At 47.8% G+C, this 17,064-nt stretch overlaps 1 protein-coding gene across 5 annotated transcripts in view; it reads right to left on the bottom strand.

The window, feature by feature from the left end:
* The window catches only part of TMEM63A (transmembrane protein 63A), a 37,048-nt gene that overhangs the window by 5,263 nt on the left and 14,721 nt on the right, over positions 1-17,064 (bottom strand). For 3 of the 5 annotated variants that reach the window (XM_037822840.1, XM_037822848.1, XM_037822855.1), the window contains 13 exons: positions 16,090-16,291; positions 15,279-15,330; positions 14,747-14,855; positions 13,962-14,032; positions 8,891-8,971; positions 8,496-8,619; positions 8,259-8,392; positions 6,838-6,975; positions 5,442-5,595; positions 3,591-3,697; positions 3,352-3,438; positions 2,848-2,910; positions 660-822 (listed from right to left, as the gene is read on the bottom strand). In XM_037822840.1, the coding sequence (XP_037678768.1) occupies positions 660-822; positions 2,848-2,910; positions 3,352-3,438; positions 3,591-3,697; positions 5,442-5,595; positions 6,838-6,975; positions 8,259-8,392; positions 8,496-8,619; positions 8,891-8,971; positions 13,962-14,032; positions 14,747-14,855; positions 15,279-15,330; positions 16,090-16,291 (1,485 nt within the window). The remainder of the gene's footprint in view (positions 1-659; positions 823-2,847; positions 2,911-3,351; positions 3,439-3,590; positions 3,698-5,441; positions 5,596-6,837; positions 6,976-8,258; positions 8,393-8,495; positions 8,620-8,890; positions 8,972-13,961; positions 14,033-14,746; positions 14,856-15,278; positions 15,331-16,089; positions 16,292-17,064) is intronic. The other 2 variants (XM_037822861.1, XM_037822868.1) reach the window with 2 other exon arrangements.

Raw genomic sequence — 17,064 nt, 5'->3', positions numbered from 1 at the left:
AATTCCTCACTCCCAATTTAGGGTATCTTGGAACAAATCCCACAAGCCTAAAATGCCGTGGACACCTGTGGTAACCCTAAGAGTTTATGCCAATTGGTGCCTACAGAAAAGGCATTTGTTGATTTCAGCTGTGTATGTGTGTGTGCGTGACCACTCGGGTTAGAGTACAGAAATCCCAACCTTTCCCCCCCAGCCATTTAGTGAGAGTCACGCGTGAAGAAGGCGCGGCGGCGCCTCCTTCCCCCAGCATCTGGGCCCCTGCTGGAGAGGCCGGGGCGAGGAGCAGGGGCTGCATGAACGCTGGGACTGGGAGCAGCAGCGCCGAGCGGCCCGCGGTGGGGGCGGAGCGATCGCGCCCGCCCCGCGCCTGGTGGGTGGTCCCGCCGCCCCCTCCGCCGCCCGCACCTGTCTGACCTGGTGGGTGGTCCCGCCGCCCGCCCCGCGCCTGGTGGGTGGTCCCGCCGCCCCCTCCGCCGCCCGCACCTGTCTGACCTGGTGGGTGGTCCCGCCGCCCCCTCCGCCGCCCGCACCTGTCTGACCTGGTGGGTGGTCCCGCCGCCCGCACCTGTCTGACCTGGTGGGTGGTCCCGCCGCTCCCTCTGCCGCCCGCACCTGTCTGACCTGGTGGGTGGTCCCGCCGCCCCCTCCGCCGCCCGCACCTGTTTGACGTTCCTGCGGTCGGCGGCCGTCTTGGCCATGATCATGCGGAAGGTGTAGAGGATGAGGCCCGGCAGCCGCAGCAGCTCCATGCCGTTGCCGATGAAGGCGGAGGCAATGACGTAGTTCACGAAGAAGGCCCCCTGGTCGGGCAGGAAGACACACCTGGGAAAAGCAGGGTCCCGGGTCCGAGAGGCTCATGACAGCCTCCCTCACCAGCGACAGCCTCCTTCTCTCCAGAGGGCAACGAGGGACCTTCCCGCTGGGGGCAGCAGCAAAGCCTGGGAGGGCTTTTCACCCAGGGAGCAGTTCAGTGAATATTTGTGGAGCACATCCGTGTGCCAGGTTCTGTTCCAGGCACAAAGAATTAAACAAAGCCCTGACCCTGCTTTCCGGGAGCTTAGAGCCCAGTTGAGGAAACACGAAAGCAAACAAGTAAATGCCTAGCTTGCCGGTGGGTAATAAGTGCTCTAGAGAAAAAGCCAGCAGGGTGGGGGGAAGGGAGTGGGAGGAGTTGGGGAACATTTCCTGTTTTGTGTGGGTCAGAGAGGCCCCCCTATTCAGGTGATATTTGTGCAGAGGTGTGAAGGAGAAGAAGGAGCAAGTCACTGAGATGTCTGGGGAGAAAGCACCCGAGCAGAGCACACACAGCGAGGGCTCTGAGTGTCCGGGCATGGCCGTGGAACAGCACAGGAGCAGGTGGAGCCCAGGAGGGAGGAGGTACTGAGGTCTGGCCAGGGGGGCCTGGACAGGGGAACCCCAGGAGAGCTCAGAGCAGAGCAGCTCTGACAGCAGTGAGGGCACTGTGAGTAAGGTGGAGACAGCCACGCGGGATGAGGAGGACAGTGGTGGGAGATGGTTGGATTCCGAATACACCTCAGAGATAGAGCTGTCAGGATTTGCAGATGGATTCAGTGTGGTGTGCGAGGAAAAGAGACGAAACAAGAATAACTCCTAGGTTTTTTGCCAGAGCAACTGGAAGAACAGAGTAATATGTCAGAGAAAATTGTGGGAGTAGCAGATTTGGGGATAAAAGTCAAGAGTTTGGTTTGGGGCAGGTCAAGTCTAAGAGGCCCAGTAGAACTCCAGAGTTGTGGGCAGGACATTGGATATAGGCATCTGGTGGGTGGGCTGGAGTTATAAAGGTGGAAGTCACCAGTGTAGTTTAATTCAGGAGTAGTCAGGTAGTACTTCAAGCTCTGAGACCAGCTGAAGTTGCCTAGAGAATGAGCCCTTGTAAGACGAGGGCTGAAACTTAATCACTGGGTCTGTTGATCTGGAAGTCATTGCTAACCTAGACAAGAGCTGACTGGGTGTCTGCATGTCTGCCTGTGGCTGCCAGCTCCAGAGTCATTAGCAAGCACCCATTAAAAATAATTCACCCCATCTTACAGGTAAGCACAGCTCATAAGTAGCCTTCCTATAAATGTTCCTTTGGAAGAGTCAACCCTGGGCCATAGGACCTACAGTAGGATCTAAAGTAAAATGCAATAGGGACTGGGGTTGAATACAAGCTCTGTCTCTTAACTAGCTGGGTAACCTTGGGCAAGTTACTCAACATCTCTGAGCCTCTATCTCCTCATCTGTAAAATGGAAAAAATAATAGTATCTACCTCATAGTTTGTCATAAAGGTTAGATAAGCAAGACATATAAAGTACTTAGCATGTGCTTTCTTAAATAATAGTTATTACTATTAAGTGTGTTATAAGCTTAAAATACTAACAAGAATCTACATCAGCAATAAGTTTAATTCCATTCTACTGGCAAAAATAATTCCCAGATAAGATAGTCATTCTGGTCTCAGTGTTTAATTATTATTTTCCTTCCCTCCTCTCTAACACCACTGAGACCCAGTAGTTCCTTCTCCCCAAGCAGCTCTGTTCTCAGTAAGTTTCAAAGAATGAATGAGACTGCCACTAATTGAGTTTTAGCCTAAAAATTAACCACATTTCTGCAAGCACAGTACAAAATGGGTCAGCTCCCATGGTGTGACCCAGACCGTCTAGCCCCAGCCGGGCCAGGAACCTGGTGGAGGTGGTGGGGAAGCCCTAAGCCCTGCTGTTGGGGATGGGGGGAGCCCTGTTCTGAGGCATAGACCCCCTCCCCGACCCTTTGGAGTCCCAGCCCCAGCCCCTCGGGGACTTTTACCCAAGGCTGTTGCTGCAGAATTTAACATGGCTGATACTTACTCCAACCTGATAGACCCCTCCGAAGAAGTCTTGTCAAAGAGCCACCGGAAGAAAAAATCCAGACTGAAAGGCAATGAATCCTGTAAGATTTTACTTTCCACCTACCATGTGATCACTATACATTTCCATTTTTTTCTGCTCGAAAAGCAGGCCAGATCTCAAGATCTACATTTGTTCTCTAAGAACATGGCACTTACTACAGTGTGACTTATCATGGCCTGCTTCAGAAGGTTCCTTCCTTGAGATAAACAAGGCCCTCCCCAAGTGGAAGGGCTTTGGCAAGTTTTGTTTGCAAGGTTTTTTTGGGGGGTTTTTTTTTTAAGAAGAAAGATCATATTTCCAGAAGAATCAATAGATCAGCACCATTGCCCAGGAAGCAGGTGAGACAGGCTTAAATGTTGTTAGGGCTTTGTGTCATCTCCAAAACCATTTCCATTCTCCCAGGACAATACTCTCCAGATGTGACCGTGATTCTGAATTGGAGCAGGAGGGAGTGACATGTACCTGGTGAGGCCGAGGGAGGGCAGGATCAGCACCATAAAGATCAAGAAAATGTAGACCTTGGTCATCATGATCCGGTTTTCCCCTGACCTGCAGGAAGTCAGAGATGAGATCCCAGTCCCCCAAAATGCTCCAGGTGCCCCCAGCGAGGCCCTTGCTGTGTTCCCATTGTCCCAGGGTGGGGGGAGGGGCATCCAAGACGTCCTTCTCAGGGCAGGGCCGAGGCTCCGCCAGCCACTCACTTGGTCCAGTGAGACTCCAGCAGCGTGGAGTAGTAGACGATTGTCGGGAGCAGGGCCGAGAAGGACCACAGGAGGAGCGTTGGGAAGAACTGGCTGATGATTGGGTTCTAGGAAATAAGATTGACAGCAAGTGAGCACCAGGGGGACTCTGAGGCCATGGCCAGTTAGCACGGTGGCTCAGTGAGCTCCTGGGGTAGGGACAGAGTTGGTTCATCCTTGACCCTAGAACCAACATTATGCCAACAGGGTACGTATTCCTTAAATGTCAGCTAAAGGAACAGCGGCAGTACTTTACATTTTTATAGCTCTTTACAGCTCTGAAAGCAATTTCACATGCACCTGAACTCCACTTATCTGGCCAGATAAGATAACCACCTCCGTTCCCTACAGAAAACCAGCGGCTGATGCCAAGGAGAGACAGATGTTTAAGGTCAGGGCTCCTCTGCAGTCGGCCTGCCCACTCAGCCCCCACTGGTCGACAGTAGCTTTCCAGGAGTCTGCTGTGTTTGTTCCCAATCCTGTTTATGCCAGTTTACTTGTTGTTGTAATTATGTGCCTTAACTTATCACTTAGATGAAATGAGCATTAAAACAGAAAATTTCTCTGAAAACTAATTGAATACTTTGGAAAGACCTGATAAAGGCAAATTTCTAAACAAGTGCTGTTGAATTAAATGAGAGTAAATAAACTGTAAAGACTGAGGAAATGAAATCCAGGCGGAGTCTATACTTAGAATGGTTTTGCAAAGTTATCTACTCGCTTTACTTTAAAGAAATCAAAACTGGAATCACAAACATGAAATAAGGGTGTGGTTTATGCAAAAGAGAAAAAGGGGAACTCTGATCAGCAGCTTTATCCTCAAAAGAACAGGCCTCAACCCTACAGCAAAAGATTGGCAAAGAAATGAACGTTTATATGCTTCAAATCTAAATGGACTGCTAAATGTATACTCATATTTTTTATTACATACTGAGGAAGATAGAGCTTCACACACATTCTCTCATTCGATCGTTATCACAGCAACCACCCCCCCCTCCAGTATAGTATGACAGGTGTTACAGCTCCAGTTTTTGGAAGGAAAAAAAAAAAAAAAAAAAAAAAACCAAGGCTCAAAATACACTCAGTTGGGGATGGCAAACCTCGGACCAGGACTCCAGGTCCTCCAGCCCAGTGTGCCTTCCCAGAAGATGCCAGATGGAATTGGAAAAAAGAAAAGATTTAGGGGGACATTTGAGCAAAGCTAATTACGGGAAGCCAATAACTTTTTTAAGCAGATGCCAGTATAGAGAATGTTTAGCTGATGTCTCATCAACTTGTTTAAGATTTTTAAAAAATCATTCACTATCTATATAGCATAAATGACTTTATAACAAGATTATCAGAAACTAAAATATAAAAGAAATCATTCATGATCCTGCCACCCCAGTCAATGAAGCTCTTTCCATTCTCTCCTGTCCCCTCCCAGTAGCATCCACTCCACACACACATCCCTGGCATATCATTATAGCTGTTGCTTAAATGTGGTTTTATATTCTGCTTTTATCATAAGCCCCCCATGTTTGCCACCAAATCTATTAGATGCTTACCGTCCTATCAGACTGAAAATATTTCTTTCAACTCAAGTGGCCCCTACTATTGAATTTGTATTGATTCCATTTAAAACAATTTTTTTGCATAATTATAAAGACACTGCAATAAACACAGTCATGCTCAGGGCCTGAAAGCACAGATGTGAGCTGTGCAACGTGGCCTCATGGTTTGGTGCCCCAGCCCTGGCTCCCATTCCTCCCCCCACATATACCCTTTTCTCGCCAGCCCTCCTAGGATGAGCCTTGCATAATGGTCACTTACGTTCAGTTCGTGGATGGGTTTGGTGACATTGAACTTGTCTATGGTGGATAAGATGATGGAGGGTGTGGTCAGGAAAAACAGCCCCAGGAAGAGAGTGAAGTTGATGCCCAGCCACTGGAGCCACCAGCGGAGGCCCTGGATAGACAGGTTCTTCCTGCAGAGGGGAAGACACAGGCCCCAGAGGCTTATTTTCTGGGGCACTGTCCCCCTATGATGCCAACAGTGCCCCAGGCTTAGATGGGTCTGAAGGACAAATTTAGACCAGACAAGAGACTAGCTGAGGACAAATGGCTGAGGATTCAATTGGGCCTCAGGAGAAAAGGCTAGTTCTCCGCACTGACCTTCAGCTACAAGAAGGCCAAATCTCAGTCCCTGTGAGCTTGGAAAATAGTTTATTCACCATTAGCATGGCTCCTCAGCCAGGGTTTACCCAAAGAGATGCCATCGGCCCCTAAACAGAGCAAACAAGGCACTGACAGCATTTCTGAGATGTGTCTGTAGTGCTTTGTGACCAATGACAGTCTTTCCAGTGGGACCATGGCTAGGGTGCAAGGCAAAAGCCCAGCTGGAACCTGCCCTGGCCTCTCACCCCTACCAAGAACAGATCAACAAACCAATCCCAAGTTTAGAAAACCCTACAAATCAAAGAGCAAAATTGTTAGAGGCTGAACTAGAAGAGAGTGGAGACAGGCACCCAAAGCTCACCCTGTGCAAGGAACCGAGGCAGGGCTGGGCAGCCAGCCCCACTGGAGCCTCTGCTGGGGGTGCCCCACCCTCAACATCATGCTTAAGGCTTGCCTGTGCCCCCATGGGCATGGCTTAGCTCAATAGGGTGTCCCTCAGGCCAGAGAAGTGGCTGACACTTGACCTAAAGCTGCACTGTCCAAATCGATAGCCACAAGCCACATGTGACTATTAAGCACTTGAAATGCAGCTAGTCCGAATTCAGATGTGCTAGAAGTGTAAAATACATACCAGATTTCAAAGAACTATGTAAAAGAGAATGTAAAACGTATCAATTTTTAAACAGTTTGATTACATGTTGAAATGATAATATTTTGGACAATGCAGGGTAAATAAAATATATTTTTAAAATCAGTCTCAACTATTTCTTTTTGCTTTTTAAAATGTGGCTACTAGAAATTTTTTAATTACATATATGGGTTGTCGTCTTGTTTCTATCAGACAGCACTGAATGCTGAGGAGTAAAACTGGAGTCAGGCCACATCGAGCAAGTTGCAGCACCCCCAGCTCCTAGAGTTGCAGGAGTCATGTGCAGATCACCACTCAGGAGCTGTCCCGAGTGGCAGGTCACACCTGTGCTTCCAGATGACCGGGGCAGCCCTCACCAGGCCCAAGGGCTCCCTCTCCCCCGTCTTCCCTGCCTGGCGCTCACCAGCAGATGTCCTCAGGGTAAGCTGCAAAGGTGACGGTCCACTTGGAGATGCAGAGCTCTGTGCTGTGGGAGGACGGCTGAGGCTCACCTTTGCACCGAAGGCCCTGACACTTGCAGGCATTGAAGTCTTTGAGGATGCTGTGGGGAAATGCAGAAACACTTGGGGCCCAGCCCATGGGGGTTCCACATCCACACATGGCCAACGGGGGCCAAGGCAGAGTGCTATAGGGTGGTCTGGGCTCCCTGTGCACAGCATCGTGGCCTTTGCTTTATTATTATTTTATGGCACACTGTGTGAAGGATTTTGTTTATTCCTCAAAACAACCCTGCAAGCCAAGAATTACTATCCTCATTTTACTATGCCCTGGGGTGACTTGGATTTTGTGCCACCATCTGACTCCAGATCCTATGCTGTTTCCAGTTCCCCAACACACAGCTCTGTGACCCAGGAGCAGGAGCTCTGATCCAGCTGCCAGGCCAGTGGCCCTCACCTTCTCACTGCCTCACCTCTTCCCCAGGCCCCATAGTGGCATCTGACTGCATTACATAGCCCCGTCCCCATTCCAACCCCAAGATTTCCCTCCCCAGGACTCCCACCTCGATCCTCCATCTCAGTGGGTCTCAATCCTTCCCCCTTTTAGCCTCCTGTAAATTATCCACAAGCCCCTCTACTCTGTCTCAGGACATGCGTCTTTTCCACTGCCGCCTCCCACCCCACCTCATGGGCCTGCAGACCTGACCTGAGGCAGGAGCCCCTACAGGAAACATCCAGGAAACTGTTCCCAGGGTCCATAATGCCCTAGGTAGGGAAGGCAGGGGAAGGGCATTTGCTTGGCCACCTCCTCTCTGCAGCCCCTCCTGACCCCAACACCTGCTTCTCTCAATGAGGGATGACACCAGATCACAGGCATGAGAGCCCTTTAGAAGCTGAAAGCCCATACCAAAGTGCACAGTTAAAACCCACGCACTGGGGCCAGGCTCCCGAAGCACAGAACAGGAGCTGCCTGCATTTGTAGGAAGATGTGTCACCCACAAACAGAAGGATCTGTGCTTCTGGAGCAGACATCTGAAAGGAGGGTGGCATCCACCCTACCTGGCATAATGCCGGGACATAGTAGAGCCAAGGGAATGCCCAGGGGCAACTGGTGAGAACCAGCTGGTATCACCCACTCCATGGCTGCTGCCCAAGCCCAGCCCCACCAGCTGTCACACAGACATGAGCTGGGCTCAGCCAGCGAGTGAGTGCGGATGGCTGCTTCCCAGCCACACCTGGGGAAGGAGGTGAATCAAATCCCAGTGATGCTGACTCAGCTGTACCATCTCTATCCAGGAGGGAGAGCCTGCCATCTGGAGGGAGATAAAGGAATAACTAAAGAGCCAATGAGAGATCGAGAAAGGGCCTAGGATGTGCCCGCACTCACTAGGTGGCCATGGATTTCTCCTGGAAGGTGACAAAAGCCATTCCTAGAGGCTGGTCCTGGACTTTGCATTCCTCTTCTGAGATCTTCTCCATCAGCCTGTCCTTCATGCGTGTATAGTAAGAGATGGCATCCTCCTACCAGAAGACACAGCCCTTGTGATGCCACGGCTCTGTGTGGGCATCAGAGGGAAGCCCCAGTGCTGTGCCCACGCTCTCTGCCAAGATGTGGGAACCTCACCCATTCACAGCCCCGCACTTCACAGCAGCAGAACTTGCCGCACAGCTTGGGGTTGATGAGGGTCCGCTGTCCTGTCTTCACCTGCAGGTTTGTGTAATAGGTCAGACTCTTCTCTGTCTTCTTTCTACAGTGAGGGTGGAGATGGAAGGATCACAAACCTGACTCACAATCTGCGACATAACCCCACACCCACAGATCAACTATTGGTGACAAGCCAGAACCAGGAGTTCACCTTTCTGAATGAGAAAGGGGCAGGACCATCTTCCTACCTTCCCAGCTAGAGGCTAGAGACCAGTGAGGAAGGAGGCATGGGCATCTCAGAGGGGGAGGGGTCAGAAAGTTCCAGGCCAGCTTAAACCATGGCACACCCCCTCCCCCCACCAGTCCTCCCTTACCTTTCCTTGCACAGGTAAATCAGCTTGGCCACATTGTAGCACAGTTGGGCCTCCACCACTTCACATGTGGGATATGCATCCCTGTGCCCAGGGAGGGCAGGAAGCAAAAGACAGTCATTGGAAAAGAGACCATCCCAGGCAAAAACACCCCACCCACTCAAGTCTCCAAGGGAAAGGACACAGAGAAATCATTCTCCCTCTGTCCCAGCAGAGACCTCTTTTCAGCTTGAAATTTAATAGAAACAGACTTTTTTAATAGCATAAAAAAATAACTGCCTGATATTATTTAAAAACTGAAAATAACAAGCTTTGGAGAGAATGCAGAGAAAGTGGAACCCTCACGCACTGTTGGTGGGAAGATAAAATGGCAGAGCCACTGTGAAAAGCAATATGGCACTTCCTCAAAAGTTACAAATAGAATTACCATATGACCCGGCAATCCCACTTCTGGGTATATACTCCAAAGAATCGAAAACAGGGTCTCAAACAGGTAATTGTACATCAATGTTAATAGTAGCATTATTTAGAATAGCCAAAAGGTGGAAGCAACCCAAATGTCTATCAATGAATGAATGGATAAAAAAAATTGTGGTACATACATGAAATGGAATATTATTCATCCATGAAAAGGAATGATATTCCAATATATGCTACAACATGGATGAACCTTAAAACATGATGCTAAGTCAAATAAGCCAGACAACAAAAGGATAAATATTGTATGATTCTACTTCTGTGAAATATCTAGAATAAGCAAATTCATAGAGACAGAAAGTAGATTGGAAGTTACCAGGTGCTGGAGGGATGGGGGAGTGGGGACTTACTGCTTAATGGGTACAGAGTTTCTGTTTTAGTTGATGAAAAAATTTTGGTAAAAGATGGAGGTGATGGTAGCACAACATTGTGAATGTAATTAATGCCACTGAAATGTACATATAAAATTAGTTTAAAAAGGCAAATTTTATGTTACAGATATGTCACCATTGTTAAGTAAAATAAAATGGCCATCTGCACTGGGAGTGCCAGAAGGCACCCCCTTTCCAAGGAATGGCAGGGACTTTTTAGAAGATAAAAATTGACCAGGGACAAATACAGCCCAAGAAAGTGAGCATTCCTGATAAGTTGCAATTTGAGCAACATTTAATGATAAGATGGTCTCAGCCTGGTAGGAAACTAACCCAAATATTTAAAAATTCAAGTCTTCAGGATTTAAAATTTTAGCAAAGAGGACTAATTTAATATTGTTAATTTAAAAGGAAAATAGCTATGTCTTCTAAGATATCAGTGTTAAGTATAAGGCAAGCATGTATTTTGGAGATGTTCCTCCTAAGCTTATTCAGTTTTACCGATCAAATAAGCTAGCATTACATCTACCAGATGTTTAAAATGATTTTTTTAAGTAAGTTTGCATTTAACCAAATTGAGTCATTATTTTGACAAGGTTTATTTCAACAGTGATTGTATTTTGTAGGATGTCAGCTTGAAGACAGTTTCCAAGATCTTTTTGGTAACTTAAATATGTAAGGCATAAAAGATGTGTTTTGAATAAGAAAAAAGAGAGTAGTTTTATCCTAAAGTAAAATGAGTGGTTGTTGCAAAATGAGAAAAAGGAAAACATAGGACAATACCTACACGGATATAGAAAGTTGTAGCTTTGCGGAAAAGGAATTTTGTTTCTTATAGTCAACAATGGGTTAGATTTGAAGGGTATATCTATAAAATTTTATATTTATATACTGATGCAAAACAAAGAGTTTTATTTTCACTCTGTTAAAATGGCAAAGTTTTCTGGAATTATTGGTGTTTTCTTTGTAAAAGATTGTAAAGGTTTTTGGCCTGTGTTTTATCAGAATAATTTATTGTACTTTATGTTGACTTTATCATGTCCAGTTTAAGAGAAACTGGTCTTCTCACTTTTAAGGAAAAACTAGGTTGCTGGTTTTTTGTTTGTTTGTTTTTTACCACCATCTTAAAACCTTTTATTGTCACTGTGGTTGAATAGAGAGCCAAGTATTGTTTCACAGTGACATATAATCCTCTTTAACCAAGTATTCAAGTATCCTAACAATTTTTGACATTTTACCTTCTCAAATCAAACTGTCTTTTAAAAAACAAAAAACAAACCAACAACAAAAAACCTTAAACTGTATTTGGGATTTTCCAGAAGGGCCTTGGAAAATCACAAATAATTTGCTCTTTCACCTTGTAAAAAAGAGATGTACTAGAAATAACTAGGTTTATTTGATAAGCTGTGCATTGTGTGGTAGTTTGGAGCTATTATGTACCCTAGAAAAAACCATGTTCTTTTAATCCATCCATGTGGGTGCAGACCTGTTGTGGGTGGGGCCTTTTGGTTGGGTTATTTCAATTGAGATGTGACCCACCCAATTCAAGGTGGGTCTTAATCCTTTACTGGAATCCTTTATGAGAGGATAAAGAACAGAAAAGGTCCAGAGAGCTCAGAAAGAGAACACCCAGAGAAGCTTAGAGGAAAGCCTCCAGAGGAGGTGAGAGAGCCACTGAAGCTGCGAGCTGAAAGCAACAAAACCCAGGAGAGAAGGACCAGCAGACCCCAGCCAGGTGCCTTGCTATCCGACAACAAACCCCGGATTGCCAGGGGCCTTTCTTCAGAGAAGGTATCGTCCTGTTGATGCCTTAATTGGGACATTTTCATTGCCTTAGAACTGTAAATTTGTAAACTAATAAATCCCCATTGTAAACACCAACCCATTTCTGGTATATTGCATTCTGGAAGCTTTAGCAAACTGAAACAAGTTGCATGAGAAATGTTGTCAAATTAAACAAGCTGTTTAACCCTTCCTGGGTAAAATTCATATGGGCAAAATGTTATTAATGTAAATATTTCAGAAATTATATAAAGTTTCTGAGATTTGTCAATATCCTCACTGCCCATGCTATGTCCTCCGACTGATCTGCCTAATACTAAACAACAGATAATGTTATCAGTCATAATTTCAATTATTCTTAAAAATGTGTTACATTCCACAGAAACAACCAAATTTTCTTCTCAATTGCACTACTTTGTAATGAACTCTCATTAGATCTTTTACTTTTGTAAAACAGTAATAGGTTAATCATGGCCATTCTTTGCCTTTTGTGTTTTAAGTCTTTTGTCATCCATGAAAAGTAACTGCCTGAAGTTGACAAGCTTATACCCACTTGGCTTTAACTCAGCTGGCACTTCTCACTACCCCCTCTACCCACCCAAAAGAATATATTTATTGTTTGCTTTAGACCACTATCTACCTCGGATCATCACTGAAATCTTATTCTGTTATTACTGTTTTTGAAGGGCACTGACCTTTTGACAGTCTAATAAAAGCAAAGCCCCCTCATTCCAGAAAATTTATACCCACATGTTAACAATCATAGCAAATTACTTACATACTTAACTATTCACCAGGTCCTGTTATGTATATTAAGTCATTTAATCCTCAACATAACCTGTGGTTATGTCCTCATTTTACAGACAAGGAAACCGAGGTCCAGAGGGGTTGCGTGACTTATGCCCAAGGTCGCCCAGCTAGTGAGTGCCCGAGCCAGGATGTGAACCCGGGCAGCCTGGCTCCAGAGCCCATGCTTGTGGCCCCCATGCAATGCTCTCTCGTCATGCACACAACTTCTGGGGATCCCTGGACCATGAAAATCCCCACCTACTACGTGCCAGGCACTGTTGTGGGTGCAGGGGATGGAGCCGGAATAAGCTTACATTTTAGTAAGAGAGACAGCCCACAGACACATCAATCATTCCCTTAATCAGCTGGATAATTTCAGGCCCCATAAGAGCTTTGAGGAAGAGAGCCCCAGTTTGTGCACCCCTGCCACAAGGCCAAGTCCCTCGCCAATCCTCATGGATAGCAACAGCATTCACAAAAAGGGCCTCCAAAATAGGGGAAAGTATGATTTAGTGTGTATGGGAACAAGGGGACTTTCACCTCTCTTTAAGTTTATACAATAAGTGGAACTATTGTTTCCAAATGTTGCCTAGCAGGAGTCTTTTGGGAGTTGTTTCAATGAATAGAGAAAAATGATTCCAGTAGTGAGTGTTTACGTATAAATGAATATTTCTAAGATTCTTGGAGTTTCTGAAGAGTTGAGTCAATAAAGCTTAAATAGCCATTTTGCAATTCTGTTTATACTATTAATTTGCTTAGCAGGTGTTTTCTTCAGAAATAGCACAAAGTTAAACTTTAGCTGACCCAGGGTCCATACTCCAATTTAATAACGGCTGAATTGATAAGGAATGAAAGCAGAATAAAAACCTCAGCTCCTTAGCTGGCCTTCAAACCCTACATCCTGGAGCCCAGGGAGCTTTCCCAGTCTGCTCAGCCCCCACCTACCCCCTTTCCTGAGGCTGCAGACAAGGCCAGCTGGGGCCTTTCACTGCCCTCTCCGCATTGTATACACAAACTTCCTTCTCATGGAAGAACCCTTCCTCCACCTCCACCTGCAGGAATCACCGGTGCAGGATGCTCCACGGGTCTGCTGGAGGAGGGCACTCTGCAGCACTCTGTGAGCACAGGGTGGTGCCTCCTGGGCAGGACACAGAGCACTCACCAACCGACACTTGCCGAGTGGGTGGATGAGCCAACAAATGAACACATGGCCCCAAGGTCCTTCCACCTCGAGACTGGCTCTGTGGGGCAGCAGAAAGACTGCACTCATGGATCTCTTTCTCGGCAAAACTGAGTAAGATAATAATTTGTGCTGAGAATCCAGCTCTCAAGACAGTTCATTTGCACCTGCACTCTGCACGCATTCCATCTGCTGTGGGCAGCTGTGGCTGTCTGTAGAGGACAGGCCACCCCAGCACCTGCCCCTTCCACGGTACCAGCAGACGCCTGGCACACGGCAGCCACTCCACACTCTACGGCAGGGGCAGGTCCTTCTTGGATTTCACCAGTTACCCTAGTGGAAGTCCTGTGGGCACTTGCCAAAGGCACTCGCCCCGTGGGACTGTGCTGGTCCCACCTGGAAGGGACCCGGCTCCCCTTGCTGTCCCTTGCTCTGCAGGGACCTGGCCCCCGGAGCTGGCCACAGCCCTGCTTACCGGAAGTGGCTCTCCACGGTCTCCTTGCTCGTGTCTCTGGGGAGTCCCGTGATGAACAGAGTCCGCCTCACCTGCCGGAGAAACACCAGGGAAGAAAGTCACCAGGGCCAGCCAGTTTGCAATGGGCCCAGCTTTCCTACCCTGTTCAAGCCTCTGGAAAGAAAACCCTGGGAAGTCAGAAGGCAGACAGAAGGCTCATGGTTTCTGTCTTTCCATGGCCCTGGAGAGCCCTGAAGCATGTTATTTACTTAGCATCTCCTAAGATTGTCCAAAGAATACATTTCCAAAGCAACCCTGTAAGCCTCGCTCGATAACAGGAGACTGAGAAAAAAACCCAAAGAGGGCAAGTGACCCAAATGGGGTCACACAGATCAGAGGAGGACCCAGGCCTGGAACCCAAGTAATAGATACTCCTTGCCCCCAGATGCAGAGAGAGAGGGGGGCTGCTCTCAATTTGAACTTCTTAGACGTTACTAAGAATCAACAATTACAGGCCCAAGGCCCACATATCAAAGGGCTAGTTAGCAGAATGGGGGGGGGTATCCAAATCCTAAAACAGTCCACCAGGAAAGTTAAAAGTAACAAACAAACAAACAAAAAATTGATAATGTCAACACTGAGCACAAATATTCAATCCAGATTCTACAGAGGCTCCTCCTTAAGCTTTCTGCTCTCACAGTCCTGTGGAATGAGCCTGGATGCCATTCCTCTCCGGCTCTCACCTGAGACCCCTCCCTGCGCGGCCCCCCACCCCACAGCATGAGGCTGCGGGCACGCTCACTCACCAGGTTCTCCTCTTTGTACTTGATGGACTTGGAATGGTGCCGCATGAAGCCCACGGTGAGAAAGAGGTAAATGACCGCGAAGATGGTGTGCAGCCAAAGAAGGTTATTGCTGAGGTGAGAGCACCCCCTGCCGTCAGGGCCGGGCTCCCAGGCAGAGGGGGCCGGGCACGGTGAGAGGGCTGGGGCGAGGTCACCCTGGGCACCGAGCTGAGGGCCAGTGGCTTCATCACAACAGATACCCCATGCTCTTGGCCCACAATGAATACATCGGGGTGGTCCCCTGGGGCCTGTCCTGACAAATGAACTCCAGCTCCACAGGGCCCCTGTGTTATGTAAAACCCCCTGCACCACAGGGGCTGCCCGTGGTGTGTTGTGGTGTGTTTGTGCCCGAGGCCCAGAAGCAGGCTAGCTGCAAAGGTGGTTTCAGGCAGTAGCCTGCCTGCTGTGGACCACCTCTGGTCTACCCAGGGCTCCCGAAAACACCAAACTCACTACCCACCCACCCCACCCCCCCAGCCTACCCCATACTCACCTGGTCTCTAGGTTTGCTATTGTTGTCCTCCCAAAACTGTAAGGGTCCTTATCTGCAGAGAAACACAGATACTTTGTTCCAAGGTTACAATGGGGAAATTGAGGGGGAAGAGTTGGGGGGGGTGGAGAATACATAATTAACCTTGGTTTGTGGGTGAGTACAAGATGAACAGACCAGTCAGAAAACAGTGAGGGCCAGTCTTTTCAGGGTCCCCCTAACCAAAGCCTCCAGTTTACTCCAGGACACTCCACCTCAGCCTACCATGTGGGTCAAGTTAAAATTTGAATTCATCTTGCTTCGAGATTCTCACAGCACTCCTTGAGAAAACTAGAAAAGTGCTATACTGTTATCAAAGCCAGGCTGGGAATCCCTGGGCATAGTAAGTGGACTCATGATGGCATTTTGGTTGCAGGTTCCTGTGGTTGCTGGGGATATAATTCCACACTCTGAATTTGACTTCGAGCATCACGAAGATATTCCAAGTCCACTGTTTTTGGCCTTCTGATCTAGGCGAGGGCAGGAAAGTATGTAACACTCTCTGAAAGCCCCTGAATCTATAAATCCTTTTTTTCTTCCTACTTAGTTATAACCAGAAATTGCTATTAGGGATTCCCAGCTCTTGGGCCTGGCTTTGGGGCAGATTCTTCTCCAGATCTTTAATCAAATGGAAAAGCTCAGAAACCCCACTTGAGACCCTCTCACACTTAAATCTAAGCATGAATCCTGGGTTCTGGCCTACCAGTACGTGCTCCTGTCCCCAGGGCTGCAGCCCTGCCCCGGCCCCGCACAGGTGAGGAGGAGAAGTCCTTACCCAGCAAGTCGCCTGAGAGGTTGACGGGCAGGATGACGCACAGGGACAAGACATTGACCACCACCAGCAGGAAGATGATGTGCCTCTGGAAGGACAGGTAGTGGATGGCGTCCTCCCCACACCACTCCAGGATCTGCTCATCACTGACCGAGACACACACACGGGGCCTCAGGGCACGGCACAGGTTACCTCGCTTAATCCCCTGACAATCATATGAGGTGGAGTCTATTTTTATCCCCATTATTTTACATACTAGGAAACAGAGGGTTACAGAAGATAACAGAGCTACAACAGGAACTCCAAAACTTGCCCTCTCAACACCTATGCTGTTCTCCTGGGTGAAGGAACCAACTCCCACTGCATTTTATGTTGCTAGAAACATGTGTGGTATGCCCACATTATGTGTGTGGGGGGGGAGCAGTGTGTAAATCCTACAGCCCTTTCTTGTTTCTATGAACAAGCAAAGCCCTGAAAAGACAGCTGCTGGGAATCACTGTAGGAATGAAGATGGGATCATGTCCAGGCTCATGGCCCATACGTTCCTCTGGTCTCCACCCCCACCCCGTCCCCAGGTGAGCTGGGAGAGAGAGAGAGAAGGAGCCAATGCCTTAAATGTTCAAACTCTCCATCCATCCTACAGCCTGTGCTGGTTTGGATGTATTATGTCCCCCAAAATGCCATTATCTTTGATGCAGTCTTGTGTGGGCAGCAAACGTATTGGTGTTGATTGGTTTGGAGACACTTGATTGGATGTTTCCATGGAGATGTGATCACTCAACTGTGGGTGAGATCTTTCACTGGATAATTTCCATGGAGGTGTGGCCCTGCCCATTCAGCATGGGCCTTGATTGGTCTAATAGAGCCCTATATAAGCTCAGACAGAAGGAGCAAGCTTGCTACAGACATGAGGGACAGGCTGAAGAAAGCACAGGAGCTGCAGATGAGAGACAGTTTGAAGATGGCCCATGAAAGCAG

Source organism: Choloepus didactylus, chromosome 2 (assembly GCF_015220235.1).
Source record: "Choloepus didactylus isolate mChoDid1 chromosome 2, mChoDid1.pri, whole genome shotgun sequence".
Classification (NCBI taxonomy): Eukaryota; Metazoa; Chordata; class Mammalia; order Pilosa; family Megalonychidae; genus Choloepus; species Choloepus didactylus.
Note: the sequence above shows the minus strand (reverse complement) of the source record. Positions and strands in the feature narration are given on the sequence as shown.